Raw genomic sequence first — 15,542 nt, 5'->3', positions numbered from 1 at the left:
CTTACAGCCCCAAGGCTTGCGAGGAGCAGCCAGAAGCCCTGGTACCTACAGCCTCGAGCAGAGGAATGGCCACAGCCCCACAGAAGGGTGCAGGGAGCCAGGCCGGGACCCTATTCCAAACCTGCTCTGAAACAGCTTGGCAGCTTTTTAATTAAACAGCCCGTGCCAGGGCTGGGACACACTACCAGGGGCACTGCTGCTGCCGGAGCAGGCGTAGCGCAGGCTGCAATGGGTTGGTGTTGCTCTTAGCACTTCACCACGGTCTGGGGACCACCTTTGCCACTTCCTGCAAGCACAGCAAAACACAGGCTCCACACTAGCTGTCAGTAATTCACGAGATTACCAACAGCTGAGCCATTTAAGGCAGTACTCCCTGTTTGCTTTGGCTGGTACAAAACCCGATACAGATCTGGGCTTCGGAGCACGTTTGTGGAAGGTGGCACATAATTACCAGCAACACGTCCCGAGCATACTTACAGAATCACAAGTGCTTGCATACCTCAGTGTCTGTGGTTGACACACCAAACATGAAAGAAATGGAATTTAGCCTAATAAAAACTAATGGCTTTTAACAGTGCCTTAAACAAACCAAGCCACCCAAGTCAGAATATAACCTATAGCTTAAGTAGCTATAGTACAACTATCCAGTGGTTTCATACCTTTACCTTTCAAATAAAACATCAGAACGACAAGTTAGCTTGCACAGCATTGATAAAATGAGCTATCGGTACCAGGAGAGTAAGAACCACAGCCAACCGTCTTTTTTATAAAAGTATTTTTAATAAACTGATGGATTTAAGATGCTAGACAACTTGTTGCCATGTACAGGTAACAAAAGTCAAAATTCTTTGAATTTTATACAAATACTATGTAGTATTGTAAACTTGAATACAAGTTTACCAAAAATGCATCAGTGAGTATTCAGCTTGTAACCAACTTCCAACAGTGAAAATTATCATGTATCAATAGTGATCAGAATTGCATTGCAAATTTTAGAAGTAATGCAAGTATATTTTTACCAAGCCACCCTGAAGTTACTGGTGCACACTGACAGTACATTGGATTTTTTTTGGCTTGCTGAACAGAAAATGGCATTTAAATAAAACGACCGAGTTAAAGAATATACTACGTATCAAAAGTACTATCTTACAGAAAACTAAACAACAATGAGAAAGTAAACGGAGCAGAACCCTGAAGTAGTGAATTATTTTTCTACCCGTTTTGATGGAAAAGACTCCACAGGTGTCCAGCTTTCTCACAGCATTTTGGAGTGTCCTAGTCCTAGCACAGTGTGGTTGTTAGTAGACTAAAGTAATCCCTGCTTGGCAGTAATGCTGGTGAAAGGTAACTTGTTCTATTGCTAACAAATCGGAGTAACCACTGGCAGGGTGACTTCTTGGAGGCATCCAGCAGAGGCTGAGTTCACAGCACATGGTTGAAGTTACAGTACCACTTGCTTCGATGCAATATCCAACAGCCTTCAGGGTTCACGTGTCAGTTTCCTCACAGGATTTACAAATGGATGGTATTTAAACAAAAAAAATGGAGCATAAGACACTATTTTCACCTGTACAGCTACCAATAAAATGAACATTTTTTGTTACAAACTTTCCAGTCTGCTTTATAAAAAATATTCTTAGTTTTACTTCTAAATAAAAACTGTGCTGTGATCTGTCGCTTTCTTGCATTGTACATGCTGCAACTGTGTGGGTTAATGAAGGTGTAGAGATTTGTGACCTAGAGCTCTGGATATATTAGAAGCCTAGAAAGCTGGTTTTGGTACATAAAAGTTAGGTAGCGATGAAAATTCATTCTATTTATTTTTCCTAAAGCCTAGGAAGAGCTACAGTACATTGCTAGATCAGTGGCCTCAACCCTGAGCTGAAATAAAGGACCTGCCTTGACCAAGAGACTTAGTCACACTCCTACCACAGCTGCACAGGAGAGACAAAACTTATCTATAGTCTGTCACCTTCGCTGTAAGTAGTGTGATCTTTCCTTCTGTAATGCTTGAGAGTTGACTGGAGACCACCATGTTCATTTTCACAACAGGAAAAAAAAGAACTCAAATTCAGAGATTCAGGTTTAAAGAAAAAACAATCAGGGAGAGTCAGTATGTCCAACTTCTGGAGACCAAATAGATAACATGATAGACTTGTCAGTCTTAAGCATTTCCCACTTGGTAGAAGAGATTATAAGAACACGTACCAAAGCACAGTTAGCAAGACTTCTACCATTATCCCACTCTTTCAAGAAAAAAGTAGCACTTGATTTTTGCCCCCCGCCATAACCAAACATTAGCATTTCTTTCTGTCACTACAATGTACCACAGTTCAGTGAAAGTTTCAACTGTCCTACAAATGACTTGGCCCAACTGCAAGCAGAAAGACTTCTTGCTCATTTCTAACACGAATTGGAGTTGGCCATCATATGAATTCTTACTAGAATATAACCTACTGCGCCTTCCTGAAGGGTTCAACGGCACTGACTACACATAGCTAGGAGAGTACGTAACATTAAGCATTCTTGCCTCCTAAGAGGATATTTTTTCCCCTTTTAAGTAACAGAAACCGTAGAGTCAGTATTTCACTTAATGGAAAAATTAAACCCAGCAACAAATCAAAGCCAAAGCTCGTAAAAATCATTCATACTTCTAGTAATGCACACGTCTTTGAGAGCTGATCAGTTTACAGATGGTATGTTTTTGTTACAGTTTAAGGCAGCAAGTCTTACCTCCCTCATGTTTGTGCTACTGTATCCTCATGTGCACAATAGAACCTCACTAATTTACACTAATAACTGGAAGAACCATTAATTCTCTTGGTAAGTGAACAAGAATAAGGCATTCCATTATATATTCTGATCACTAATTATAATTTAGCTCTAATTATAATCTACCAGCAAACATACTTCTGTGTTTTAGAAAATAGCATCTCTTACCTTCAGATATAATTATGTGTGCAGATTAGTGGGTTCTGCTGTGTAAACACGCAGGTGCATAAGCAGTTTTCAGGTTTTTCTTCATTACATCTGACAAGAAAGTTAATGCCACAGACAGAAACTGCGGGAAAATAAATTAGGATTTCTCTATAACTTGTGCGAATCTGCACGACTGGGCAGTAATATGTAAGTAAAAAAAAAAAAAAAAAAACCACTAATGTTTACAAACTCAAATGAAGCAAAAATCAGCAGCAGAAAGCAAGGCCATTCCCCAACCATAAATGGCTTGTTTTATACTGTTCAAACTATGTGAGGGGGAAAAAAAAAAAAAAGAATACAAGTACTAACTTTTATATACAAGTTTTAAATCAAGTAAAGCAAACAGCAAAAAAAAAGTTGTTGATGCTTTCAACAGGTGATATTTACATGTCTAAATCCTGGCTGAAGTAGACTGTAAATACAGACGGAAGTTAGGATGCAAACTACACGACTAAGTTAAAAAAAAAAACAAAAACAAACATTAGGGATCAATGTGCAGTGTAATGAGATAGAAATTTCCCTTCATATGTGCAAAAATCCACAGTTTCGTTAATGTAGAGGTCATACTTCTTCAATAAGAGATCTTCAACAAAATCAGTCTCCCTACATCCCGGAATCTACCTGTTTACATCAGCCACTTTAAGTGTACAGTACCCTGTTCGCATATATAGTATTCAGCAGTTTCTACATTTCTCAGAAATTTAAACTTCGTCTGCCTTAAATCTTAAAAACAAAGGGGAGAGTTCATCCAGGGCATAATACTACTGCCTTTGAGTTATACCAACAGTTAATAAAACACATGTTCTCTCTTCTTCCATGGTGGCAGGAGTCCTTACAGGACTTGTAAACAGCAGTACACCATACTGTAAACAAATAATTTAAGTTCTGCTTTATACAAGATGTTAAGTTAACTCAGGTCTATCAAACAGGTGAAAATGAAAAGGGTGGCTTCACATAAAATCCTTCCCTTTCCTCCCAGCAATTCTTTTCACTACATAAGTAATCCTGAGCTGAAACAGGGGCTGATGAGAGCCATTTTTGCATATAAAAACAATGTTCTAGAGTCAGCTCTCATGTTCTGTCAGGAAGTCAGTTGCTGGAGAGATTAAACTGAAGTATTTCAAACCATTGTTACTTTGGAGGAGGACTTATAATTTGGTGTGACGTCCAGTTCTAGACCCAGATGCTGAGCTTGCCAAGGAAGCTGATGCTGCTGCATCCTCAGCTTCCTCCAGCTCCTCGTGTAGCTCCTGGCTAACACTAGACTGGAGAGCTGCAGGAGTTAGCCATTCCTTCGGCAGGCAGCTCTGGAGAAACGGTATGCAAGAGCTGAAGTAGGCAAGACGATTCACCCATCGTGGAATCTCTTTTCCACACAGAATCTAGAGCAAGAGGGGAAGGAAAGGATTAACTTGTCTTCTTGGTTCAGCAGCAACAAAGCTACATGACTGTAAAGAGAAAGCAAAGGCTGCAGCACTCTTAGGTTTATGCATCACAAATGCCATTCAAGAAGCACTCGGCTGCACTAAGACAACTTGGTCCATCAGTAAAAGCACCAACCCAAGTTGCAGAGACTTATTTTTCACTCTAAGTTTGACACGTGGTCCTGCTTTCCTTCTGTAAGGAAGGAAAGTAGGGGGTGTATTTTTATTATGAGTTCTGAAAAGCCCAAACACCTAGCTCTTTTTGAATAGTTTCTATAAAAGGCACAGAAATGAGTTAAGCTTTATTTTGTATTCACAGACAATCCTTCAGGAACAGCGGCCAAATGAGAAAGCTCACTATTACAGATGTGCACCCTGAAATCAAGCAGTCAAAAAAATCACTGCTAGTATTACAGCTACGTGGAGTTACACACACAGCTCAGGATATTTACTATGATTGTCTCTGATGACTCTGGACCAGAGATCACTATCTCACACCACACAGGCTGCTAAGATCACTAGAACAAGAGAAGCAATACAATACAAAGCTAGCTTCAACCCCTCAAAAATATATAAATTTGCATTAAATATTTGTTTTTACTACACAGCAGTCATTCAATGTTTTCATTGTCACTATTGAGGGAGTGACCTATTTTATTTAACTGCCTCCATGTTCACTTTGAGCATTACTTATTCCAGTGCAAATCTGGAGAAAATCACAGCTAACAGGAATGTTACTCTGCTGTAACTGAATAGCATTTTATTTGTAATTATATCCCTGGTTTTTAGTCAGCTTGAACACTGAATAGGACATGAGATAAAACAGAAATGACATGATCATGCAGTTCAAGGGTATGGCAAGTGCCTGGCCATATGGGCCAGATGTCACGTCAACTGCAGCTTCACCAGTGGGCCACCCTACTAATTTGTACCAGTGCTGCATGCAAATCATCCACCTCAAAATTTTCCAGCACCACTGGAAGATCAGATTACACAAAGCAAAGGCTATACAGTAAGCGTGCCATTAACTTTTTTTTTCCCTTCTTCTTCCTCCGGAACGGTTAAGTTCTATGGAAGATCGCCATGGAAAACACAGCCATCCCTTTTTCGGAAGGCCTCAATGAGCATTAGAATAAATTCTGACAAGCACAGGTTAGCAACTACTAACGAAAACACAAGTGCCATTCCCCTTTTTGTCCTGGGTTATTTGTTCCTCACCCTTCCTCTTGCGTTGGTACAAGCACGTGAGTGATCAAGCACTCAATCCTACTGGCAAACCGGTAAGGTTAAAATAAAGCTGAGGGGGAAAAGCAAAGCCCATTCAATTCCACAACCAGATACTTTTGCACACCCACACAGGTATCTACATGACCACGACACAGGTGCTGGCAGAGGGATAACTTGACAAAAGCCTCTCAGACAGCAGATTCACTTCTGAACCTTCAAGGCTTTTGTTGTTCTTTAATAGTACATCGTAACTTTAGAAATTATTTTCAGTGTGAGGGCTCTGTGAGGGAACCCTGGTAAAAGCAGCATGTGGCTCTGTCTCCTGTAGTGATCTATGAGGAGTCTGACAAGGTCCTGCAATGCTGTTAATACCTGCTTTACTAGGTCTCTCAAATAGGAACACCTCCCCCCTTCTGGACCTCAAACTACGTATAACAACGTCTAGCATTTTTGGCAGCATAATCTTGCATTTTGGACATAAGCCCAAAAATCTGAAGAAATGGTGACATTTACCCAAGGTAACAAAGATTATTACTGGAAATTATGCCAAACAATCCAAAGGACAGGAAGGAGATGACGCTCTGTAGCCACCTGGGATGCACCTTTCTATAGACCCTCATGTTTGTTTACCTCAGATAAAGCTGAAGAAAAGTGATTGCAGTTTTTGTGCATTAGGTGATAAGCATTTCCTTTGAATTCTTTTCCAAGCTCTTCTACTATTTTTTCTATGTCATCTTCCATAAAGTCAGTACTGCCTAGAACCACAGCCTCTCTAGAAAGAGAAACAGAGATTAGAAAATGATTAGGCTGCCATAAAATAAGTAGATAACTGTTCTTAAAGTGCTCAAAAGTTACCCTACTGCAGGTGGGGAAATCTTTCTGCCCTCCTAGAATAACACACTTTTTTTTTTCTATTGCATTTTACAGCACCACTTCCATCTTACATGACGTTATTTTCTTGCTGACTGCCCACCTCTATTCCACTTAAGTTCTCTGCAGTTTAACTCACAGAAGTGCAGGCTGCAATTCTCCCCTCTTCTCCAAAGGATATTGTTTATGAAAGACAGCTGGGAATAGGCAGGAGTTTGTAATGCAAGGAAGGGTCAAGACAACCACACTGAGAAACCACAAAAAAAAAAAAAAAAAAAAAAAAAAAAAAAAGACGTGGAAACCTTGAAAAGCAACACGATTACCTTTGTATAAAAATTTCACTACCTTGAAAGAGTTACCCCACTGTATATATGGAGAATAATAGAAAGCTAGCTACGAGTCCACATAATTTATGCACATTTAAGGAATTTAACGGTACGCTAAAAATAATGTTCTTTGCTGCCATCACCTCTTCCCATTTTTCAAAGAAAAGAAAACACGCTATTATCTCACTAAGTCAGAAATCCTTGGGTACCATTTAACACACTGAAAAATCCTTATTTCCTTATCCTTAAAAATACATTCAGCAAGCTGTCCTTTTAGCATACCTTCTCAAAACAAGAAAATAGATATTTTTCTTACTTAAATTTAAACGTTTCTCCTAGCTCAGAAGCATTTCCTGGTGAAATTTCAAATATTCCAGAAAAAGGGTATGGATGACCACCGTAGGCAAATTCTGAAAAAGAAAGCTCAGGTTAAAAAAAATAATAATGCCGTAAGATGACAGTAAAGAATAAGAGACCTCATCAACTGGTATATCAATTGCAAGGATCTTCTAGTCGATGAGAACTTCACAAGGACCTAAACCTAGAAACCAGGGCAACAAATGCAAAGAACGACCAACTAATAGGTTGACTTCTAAGTCAATAAAACTAAGTGAAATTTGACAAAAAACTTGCTATATCAGCATGCAGGCTTAATTAATAAGTGTATATAACTGGTGGGATTTTCAATTTAACTTTTAAATCTTCACTTATAGAATTAAAGCAATGTTTTTTACATGCGCTTACCACCACAAGTCTACTTAAATATTTACAGATTAGGGATTCAAAGTACAGCATCCTCAAAGGTCTGATGGTACACTACAGCTGTACGCGTTGCCAACTAGTATTGGCCTAAAAGGTTTCTGAGTTTTTTGATATGTAAGAGTTCAACTATCCTGCATTCTTCTCTAAGAAGAAAGTAAACCAGTGCACAGATCTGAAGTCTGCACCTAACATCTGCTGGCACAAGCCCTTACAGTTCATGAAGGTATCAGTGTGCTTTAACTTCCTTCTGTGTCTGTAAGATAACACACCACGCCACACCCTGGGTATAATAAAAAGCTTTAAGCATGACTTCACACTTCCTTTCCTAAAAACTTGAAATACATCATCCAAGTCTAGCATTCAGCTTTGTGGATAACCTTTTTTAAAACAGGTTAATAAATAAAGTTTGAGGTACTGTGAAAAATGCAAGTCATTGTTCTAGCAGGGGCACGACCTAATATGAGAAAGCTGTTACAAGCTGTACAGGAAGGGAGACGTGGATTTGGCACAGCGCAAGGACTGGGTTTCACACACACCACTACTAGGAGTCAGGCCCTTCTGGTTTGGATTAGAAGAAATTCAAAGAAGATTTTAACTGTAAGCATTGTATTTCATCAACTCCCCGTTCCTCTGATAACACCTCAAAACCCAGTTACAACGCTACTATTATGGTAGCTGCAACACCTACAGCTTAAGATACTTGCACAATGGGGCCTTTGGATCAGCTCACAACCCCCATTGCTTTTCCTCACCTCCGAACACATTCCAATAAAAGAAAAATAACAAGTATATGTAAATATACATCCAATCAGACTACTTTTAGCAACACCATCACCTCAGAAAGGGATTTTACTTCTAGGTATGTATGTCTAAGACCTAAGCTTGCACCCCTTCTGGCCGGGACTGGAATTGAAGCGGCCTGCGTAAATCAGGAAGCTGCCTCCCAGAGTACAACCCACTGGGCAAAATCAGGACATATCACTATTTATCAGCAGCGTATCTTTCGTAAATAAACAGTATGCATAAGATACCTTTTAAATAAACTCTCCCTAAAACAAATAAATCTACTAATAAGGAATAGACCACAACAGATTAGTCTCTATAGTTAAAAATTAACTCCTTGCAGAAGTGCTGGCAGAATACTGACGAAACATGATCCATCATGCTTGTGTGAAACATACATTATTTTTTTTTTAAACAATAGGTATTTCTAAACCCAAACCAAATATTGCTATTTCTAGTGGGAAAAAAATGTACACTTTTTCACAGCTATATAGCTTTACACAAGAACGCAAGATGCATATCAGTAATCTGATAGTCAAGTGTTTTTTGTTTTTTTTTTTCCCAGAGACAGAAGAGATGAGAACTTGAAAACAACAGGTTTCAGGACCAGCTTTCTCTCACTACCCCAAACCCATTTTTGTTTGAATAATACTGTTACTTAGACAAACAAAAGAGTAAATTATAGTTTCCTTGTACATACCTCGGCCATACACCTCTATACCTGAATGGAATACTCCAATTCCAAGGGAAGAAGTATACTCATTCATCCAATACTAAAAAGAAAAAAGAACAAGAAGGCTCTAGTTAGTTTCCAATACAGATTTGTCTTCTCACAGCACATCAAAAGCATAAAAGCCAACCACAAAACCGAACTGCACAACCCAGTTTTTAAACAGGAACAGAACACACTATTAAAATTCCCCAACTATACACAGTCAATTCCATTAGGTTTTACTCGATGTTTTAGTGCTGTCAGTGCCTGTCAACCAAGGAGACTGTACTGGGGAGAAATCCAGATCAACTTTATTTGTCAACAGCTTACAAAAGTTTCCCCATGAGTTGACTACATGCTGGATTCAACTACAATAATTTTGCAGGAGCGTTTTTTTTTTTTTTTTGGCAAGACCATCAAAACATAGGACTAACATACACACACCAATTGTCCCTTAGAGCAATGACCATTTCTTCTTATGACCAGATGATGACAAGACGCTCAGAGATATTTAAGATGAAATTACCTTGTATTACGTGTTTGATTACTCAATTGGTAATCACCATACAATAGGCTAAACTCTCAGCAGGCTCCTGACGTATCTGTCTCCACACAGCAAGTGCAAGACCTTTGCAGACACCTGGTATGTGTTTCTAGCATATCACTTCTATGATAAAAAACAGATTGCAGCTGTATTTCAAAGTTATCACTTCCTGGGTTCTTTTAATTCTAACACACAAACCACACTCCCTCAAAAAAAGGAAAAGGAAAGAAAAAAAATTCTTGGCACTATTTTCTATTTAAAAAGTAGCAGCAGTGAGGGCCTATCAGGAGCTAACAATTATCCCCAACACCATAAAGGCATACAGAATTCAAAAAAAATGAAAACCTCAAAGTTACTGCCTTTTCTTGGCTATATCACCACCTTGAAAATATCAGTCTCCAAGGAGCAAAAAAAATTCCGAGTGAAACAATTTAAAGAGGAACCTCAAACAAAGGCTTCAAAGAAAGAAGTCTAAGCAGCGTCCTTAAAGCTGAAATTGGCTAGCAAGGAAAACCTCTCAAAAATACATGAAAAACATTATTTTGTCAATTACTCCAGTAGTGGTAACCTTCCTCCCAGGTCACCCAGACCTGAAGCACACCACAGACTTCAAAGAGTCAGCTGGCAGTCAGGATAGAGACTGAGGCAGCATCCTCAGCGAGTTATTACTTGTTTTGTAAACAGGAAGGAGAAAAATCCATCTTATTTGCACAAACTGTTGACACAGTAAGCGCTTTCTGATGTGAAGTCACTATTAAAACATCACAACCGATGATATAAATGTAAAAGGTTACAGATGTCACACTGTTGATGTGTACTAGCTGGGGCTGGTACATAATTTACAGACATTTTAGTCATCCTGGCATTTAACGTGCAGTGGGAGAATGAGCCATTTTTCCTCCAGTGAGGATCATTCTCACTAAGTTTTGGACTAAGAAGCTTCTTTGTGAAAATCAAAGGAAGTTAAATGGCAAAAAGAGCAAGTCAGGCCACATATCACAAGTTTTCAGGCATCAGAAATGCATGCATTTGGCTTTCACAATCAGCCTTACCCTGAGGATTGTCAAACCTAGAGGCAGTGGTCTCCCACATTCAGTTACCCGCAGTAGCCAAACATCTGCACCCCATTTTTTCCAGCCTAAACTTGACAGCAGCGCTGCAGGCGCGGGACTTCAGTGACTAAGGACTTAGTGATCATGTCTCCAGAAATGCCAATTGTGGGAAATCTTGACAATGTGAGTTAGCAGCAGGCAGGTCTTGCTCCTTGTGTTTATCGAAAGCTAACAGTCACTGAGATCTGGGGGTACAGTTTGCTTCAGAGTAAGCTTCACACTCGGCTTTGTTAAGGGATCACTGTGCTAGTGAGCGTGGTATAGATGACCACGCTAAATCACCACCTTAATCTGTTTAAAGGCTTCCCAATTCTCTCCTCCCTCTCTCCAGAAGAGAGAGCAGAGTGCTCATCCACATGCGTCTAATCAGCCTTTTCAGGTCGAGCTACCTCCAGAAACACGCTGGGTTAGGTTTGCTCTGTACAGAACGACGGAACAGGGAGGACAGAAGAAGAGGGGATGCAAGGAGAGAGGTAAGACTGCCCAAATAACTTAATGAGTTCACGAGCATAAGAAATAGACTGTTCATTGAAGGGAAATTAAAGCTTACAGAAGAATGCAAGAGATTCCCAAATGTAGACCTGCTTCAGTTCTGAAGCCAGTTTTCCTCACTTCTCCAGCTCACTGTTTCAAAATAGTTTTACTTTTTTTTTTTTTTTTTTTTTTTTTTTTACAATCAGAACTACAGGAATATTCAACATATGAGCTGTCAGCACAGGAAAAAAGTTTATTTGTCTAGGGAGAATGCGTCCAAGTCTCTGTAACCTCACACTGAGCCGGTAAGCAGCCCTGGTTAGTGGCAGCACTTCAGTATGCGGGGCTCATATGGCTCCAAAAACTGAGCAGTGGTAGCAAATTTAACAAGTGTTAGCAGCTTGAAAGAAGTGCCTACAGCACTGCACTTAACACTTCCAGCAAGAACCGAGTAGGTTAACTGACGAATTTTAATACGGCAGAATTACTTTCCCCTAGGAACAGTAATTAGATCTAATTATTACTTAATCTGGATCAGTTATTGGAAGGTGGGTCACATCCTCTCATTGAGCAAAATGCCTTATCTCACTGAGGAAAGGAACACGGGAAAATGCAGCTTCAAGTGTGCTGAATTTGGCTGCAGCTGGCAAGGTACGGTACAACTTACAGAATAGAGATTGCCCATAAATGAGATATATACAGCTCACTGGTTCAGTAACATGACAAACTCTGGAATCCCAAACTGGTCGCAAAAGCTACATCCTTGCTTTCATTACACAGAACAGGTTCCCTTCACCTAGTTTTGATCTGAATTTAACTACAGCAGAACGTGTAAGAGCACTGTCCCACATCCTCAGTATTTTGCAGTCAGTCCTGTGAAACAGGGATCAGTGTTTAATGCATGTACCAACAGAAATTAGAGAAACATTTTTCTATGTGGGCAATAAAGCCATGTCACTGATACGAAAAACATATTAATCCCAGTGCTTCAAAAGTATCTTTGTTACGCTCTTCAGAGCTTTCATTTATGTTAATGCTTTAGATTGTTATAGCTTTACTTGATGAGTGAAAAAGATGGTGCTACTTTGGACACACAAAAAATAGAATCCTAAAAAAAAAAAAAAAAAGCAATTTTACTATATTAAATACTGCAGTTCTCAAAACACAGTAACTGTTTTCATCTGACCATTTCTATGATAAGAAGTTCTCAAAGGCATGAACAGAAGCACACAAACATGCCCTTAAGTTTCTTTCTCTCCAGGAAGCTACCACTACAAGAAAGTAAGCTCTCAAGCACAACACATACACACCCCCTCCCTCAGCCTCTGGTTTTATCCCAGATTTTCTCCTTCTCAAATGCTAAGGAAAGCAGAAGGGACATGCTCTGAAATGAACCAACTCAGCCCTGTACAGAGCTCCAGCAGCAGCGAGGTCACCCATGAGTCCCCGGCATATCTACGTGGCTGTTTTGGGAACTGAGCTACAGCTAGCACCCGGGTTAACACGAAGCTGTTCCTACAACTGCTGAAGCTACAGCAGTGCTGGTTCTGTCAACAAGTGACTAATAGTGTTCTCTGATTAAAAAGAAACAACACAACAATAACAACCCCACAAAGCCCAACCTCCCCCAAAACTCCTCCAAGTGCTGTGAAACACCAGAAGCGAGAGCAGCAAACCTGCGAGGGCCTCAACACACAACTGGTGGCCTTTGATGAAGGAGCAGAACTTCAGGACGGCTGCAATAAAAGATTCTTCCCTTCTCCCCCCTCGCACTCAGTGCTCCAAGCGATGCATTACCAATGATTTCAGTAGGCTTTCTTCATGCAGTAACAAACGCTACGCAACATGAAAGTCAGGCTTTAGTTTAGGCTCCTGCTTCAAACCAGCTTAAAACAGACTGAGACATCGTTTGTGAAAGAGATCGAGGCTGTGCACAGACAGTGGCGTTCAGACACCGTCAGAAGCTCTGTTTTTCTTTCCAGTTAGAAGGAAAACTGTTTCTCTAGCTGTCAAATAACATAGATGTCATTATAAAACAGCAAGCACAGCTGAAGTAGGATAAAGAAATATTTTGCTCAGGGGTCTCAGCTTGCACTATGTATAATTTGTGGTGATGTACAGCTTTGACAAGTACCACAGCTGCAGACCAACACACAAAAAACCCACCCCTATGTGACCAGACATCCACTAGTAAGGCCGCTTGTTGCTTGTTTCTTTTGGACAGTGCGTGCTGAGTAGAGGTGGTGGCTTTGCAGACTCCTCTACTTCTTGCTGTGGGCAGAACCCTCCCAAGCACAACAGGACAGCTGTCAGAGCCCTCTGCACAAACCAGGGCTAGTTTTTATGAGTACGACCTTTCTGTTGCTTCCCCTGCTCCTGTCAGACCTGCTAGGGGAAGTGAATAAAACCCACCTCCAGACTCAGCTCTGGAGGATGCAGATTCCTGCAAAGATGTCTCAAAAATAAGTGACAAAGCACTGAAGCAGCACTGAAGCCACCCCCCGCCCCCAAATGCTCTCACAGTGAGAACAGATTTTGCAAGACCATCACATCACCATCTAAGCAGGTGTTTACACATGAGGCCATCTCTTCTGTTAGTTTTCACGGCTGCCTGTAAGCAGGGCTCTGACAACCCCTGGCACGGCCACGCATGCCTCTGCAAGGACACTGGATCTTCCCCGTTCACAAGTCAGAGGTGTGTCAAGTCTTTGCCTTTGAAGATAACATCTTGGGTATGAGTCTTGAAAGTAAAGCCCTGCTTCTTCCTCTGTACAAGTATCCATAGTTAATATACATAAAAACAGCTCTCTTAACACTAGAGGAGCTCCTCCTATGCACGTTTCTAAATTGTAGCCCAAAGAAGTCATGCATACCTGTGTCATAAAGCATCCATTCCAAACCTCCCATAAATAAAGCACGCTGACTTTGTCGTACGGCACCCCATATGTGCACAACCAGGTGAGCAAAACCCCACTTTCTGCCCCTCTGAGGGGTCACAGTGACAGTGTTGCTCCCGTCCCCAGCCTTTCCCCCCCACTCTCGGAGAGGAAGGGAAACCAAAGCAGGACTAACAGGTTACGCGTGCTGGTGGCAGAAATCAGGCACGGGAGGTGACACAGGGAATCCTTTGGCAGGGACATTACTTTCTTCCGCTCCAATACTTACCACAGAAACCAGTGACGGGGATCAGAGTAGCTGCTATAACCTCACATATAGTCTTAGTTTCACGTGAGGCAGCTCCCTGCTAGCAAACACTCGAGCACTTGAGCCTGAGTGCTCCCAAGCACAAAGATGCATTTTCTCTCTGCCAGCAGCCAGACTCCACACTCCACACCTTTGCCCTTTCAAAACACCAAAAGTTTACTTTAAAATGGTGGCAGCGGCAGGGGGAGAGCCTCTCCAGAGCCAGCTAAGTAACGCAGACACTGCTGCTACCTGGAGCTGGCTGTTAAGCGCCACCGTCCCCGCACCAGGTGGCCCAAAACACGGGCAGAGGCGAGCTCGTGGCGCTCCTGCTCCTTCCCAGCGGCTGACGGGCATTAGCAGATAATATTTTCCCCACATCGCTGATCCGCGGGGCCTGTGCCCTGCTCACACCTCACCCGTTACCATGGCGGCTGAACCGGACCCCGGGCAGCCCCGCTGCCGGTGTCCCGGGCAGACCGCAGGGCACAGGACCACGAGCCGGGCTGAGGCAGCGCCTTCCCTTCTGCCCACACCGAGGCTGTTCGCGAACCCGTCCCTACAAACCCCGAGCAACTTTTCTCCCCGCAGCGGCCGCCCCCAGAGGGCACCCAGCGGGGGGGGCGCCCCCCGGGCCCCTTCCCTCCCTCCCTCCCCCCGAGCAGAGGGGAGCCCCCGGTGCCCCTCACCATGTCGTAGACGTTGAGGACGACCAGCTGGTTCGCCATCGCCCCGCCGGGCGGCTATCGCGGCGCGGGCACCCCCGGGGGCCGCTTCCTCCTCGTCCTGCCTGTTGCTGCGGGGCGGCGGGGGGCGGCGGGCACCATGGAGCCGCCGCCGCGGAGGGACGGGGACGGCGCCTCGCCCGCGGCCGGCGGCGGGGCCGGGAGCGGGCGGGCGGGCGGAGGACGGGGCGGGGGGGTGGGGGGGAGAACGGGGAGCGGGAGCGGGCCCCGCCCCGGCGGCGACAAGCGAGCGGGAGGGAGGGGAGAAGGCGGCGAGGGGCGAGCGGCGGCGGCCGCCGGGCAGCCCCCTCCGGTGGGCGCAAAATGGAGCCGCTGCGGCCCGCCCCCGCCTTCCGCCGGGCCGCCGGGGACTACAGCTCCCGGCGTGTCCCGCGCACGGCCGCCGCCGCCGCGCAGGTGT

General features: G+C 42.9%; 1 protein-coding gene across 1 annotated transcript; it reads right to left on the bottom strand.

Annotated features, from left to right (window-relative positions):
* Positions 1-2,010: 2,010 nt before the first annotated feature.
* On the bottom strand, positions 2,011-15,385 carry DESI2 (desumoylating isopeptidase 2). Its single transcript, XM_084512189.1, has 5 exons — positions 15,086-15,385; positions 9,072-9,144; positions 7,143-7,236; positions 6,261-6,402; positions 2,011-4,361 (listed from the first exon to the last, which is right to left on the bottom strand). Exons 1-5 carry the CDS (start codon positions 15,122-15,124, stop codon positions 4,128-4,130), a joined length of 582 nt encoding a protein of 193 aa, XP_084368315.1. The 5' UTR covers positions 15,125-15,385; the 3' UTR covers positions 2,011-4,127.
* Between the last annotated feature and the right edge of the window lie 157 nt (positions 15,386-15,542).

The sequence above is a fragment of the Aythya ferina genome, assembly GCF_964211825.1.
Source record: "Aythya ferina genome assembly, chromosome: 3".
In the NCBI taxonomy this organism is placed as follows: Eukaryota; Metazoa; Chordata; class Aves; order Anseriformes; family Anatidae; genus Aythya; species Aythya ferina.
This window is presented reverse-complemented; position numbering and strand designations above follow the sequence as displayed.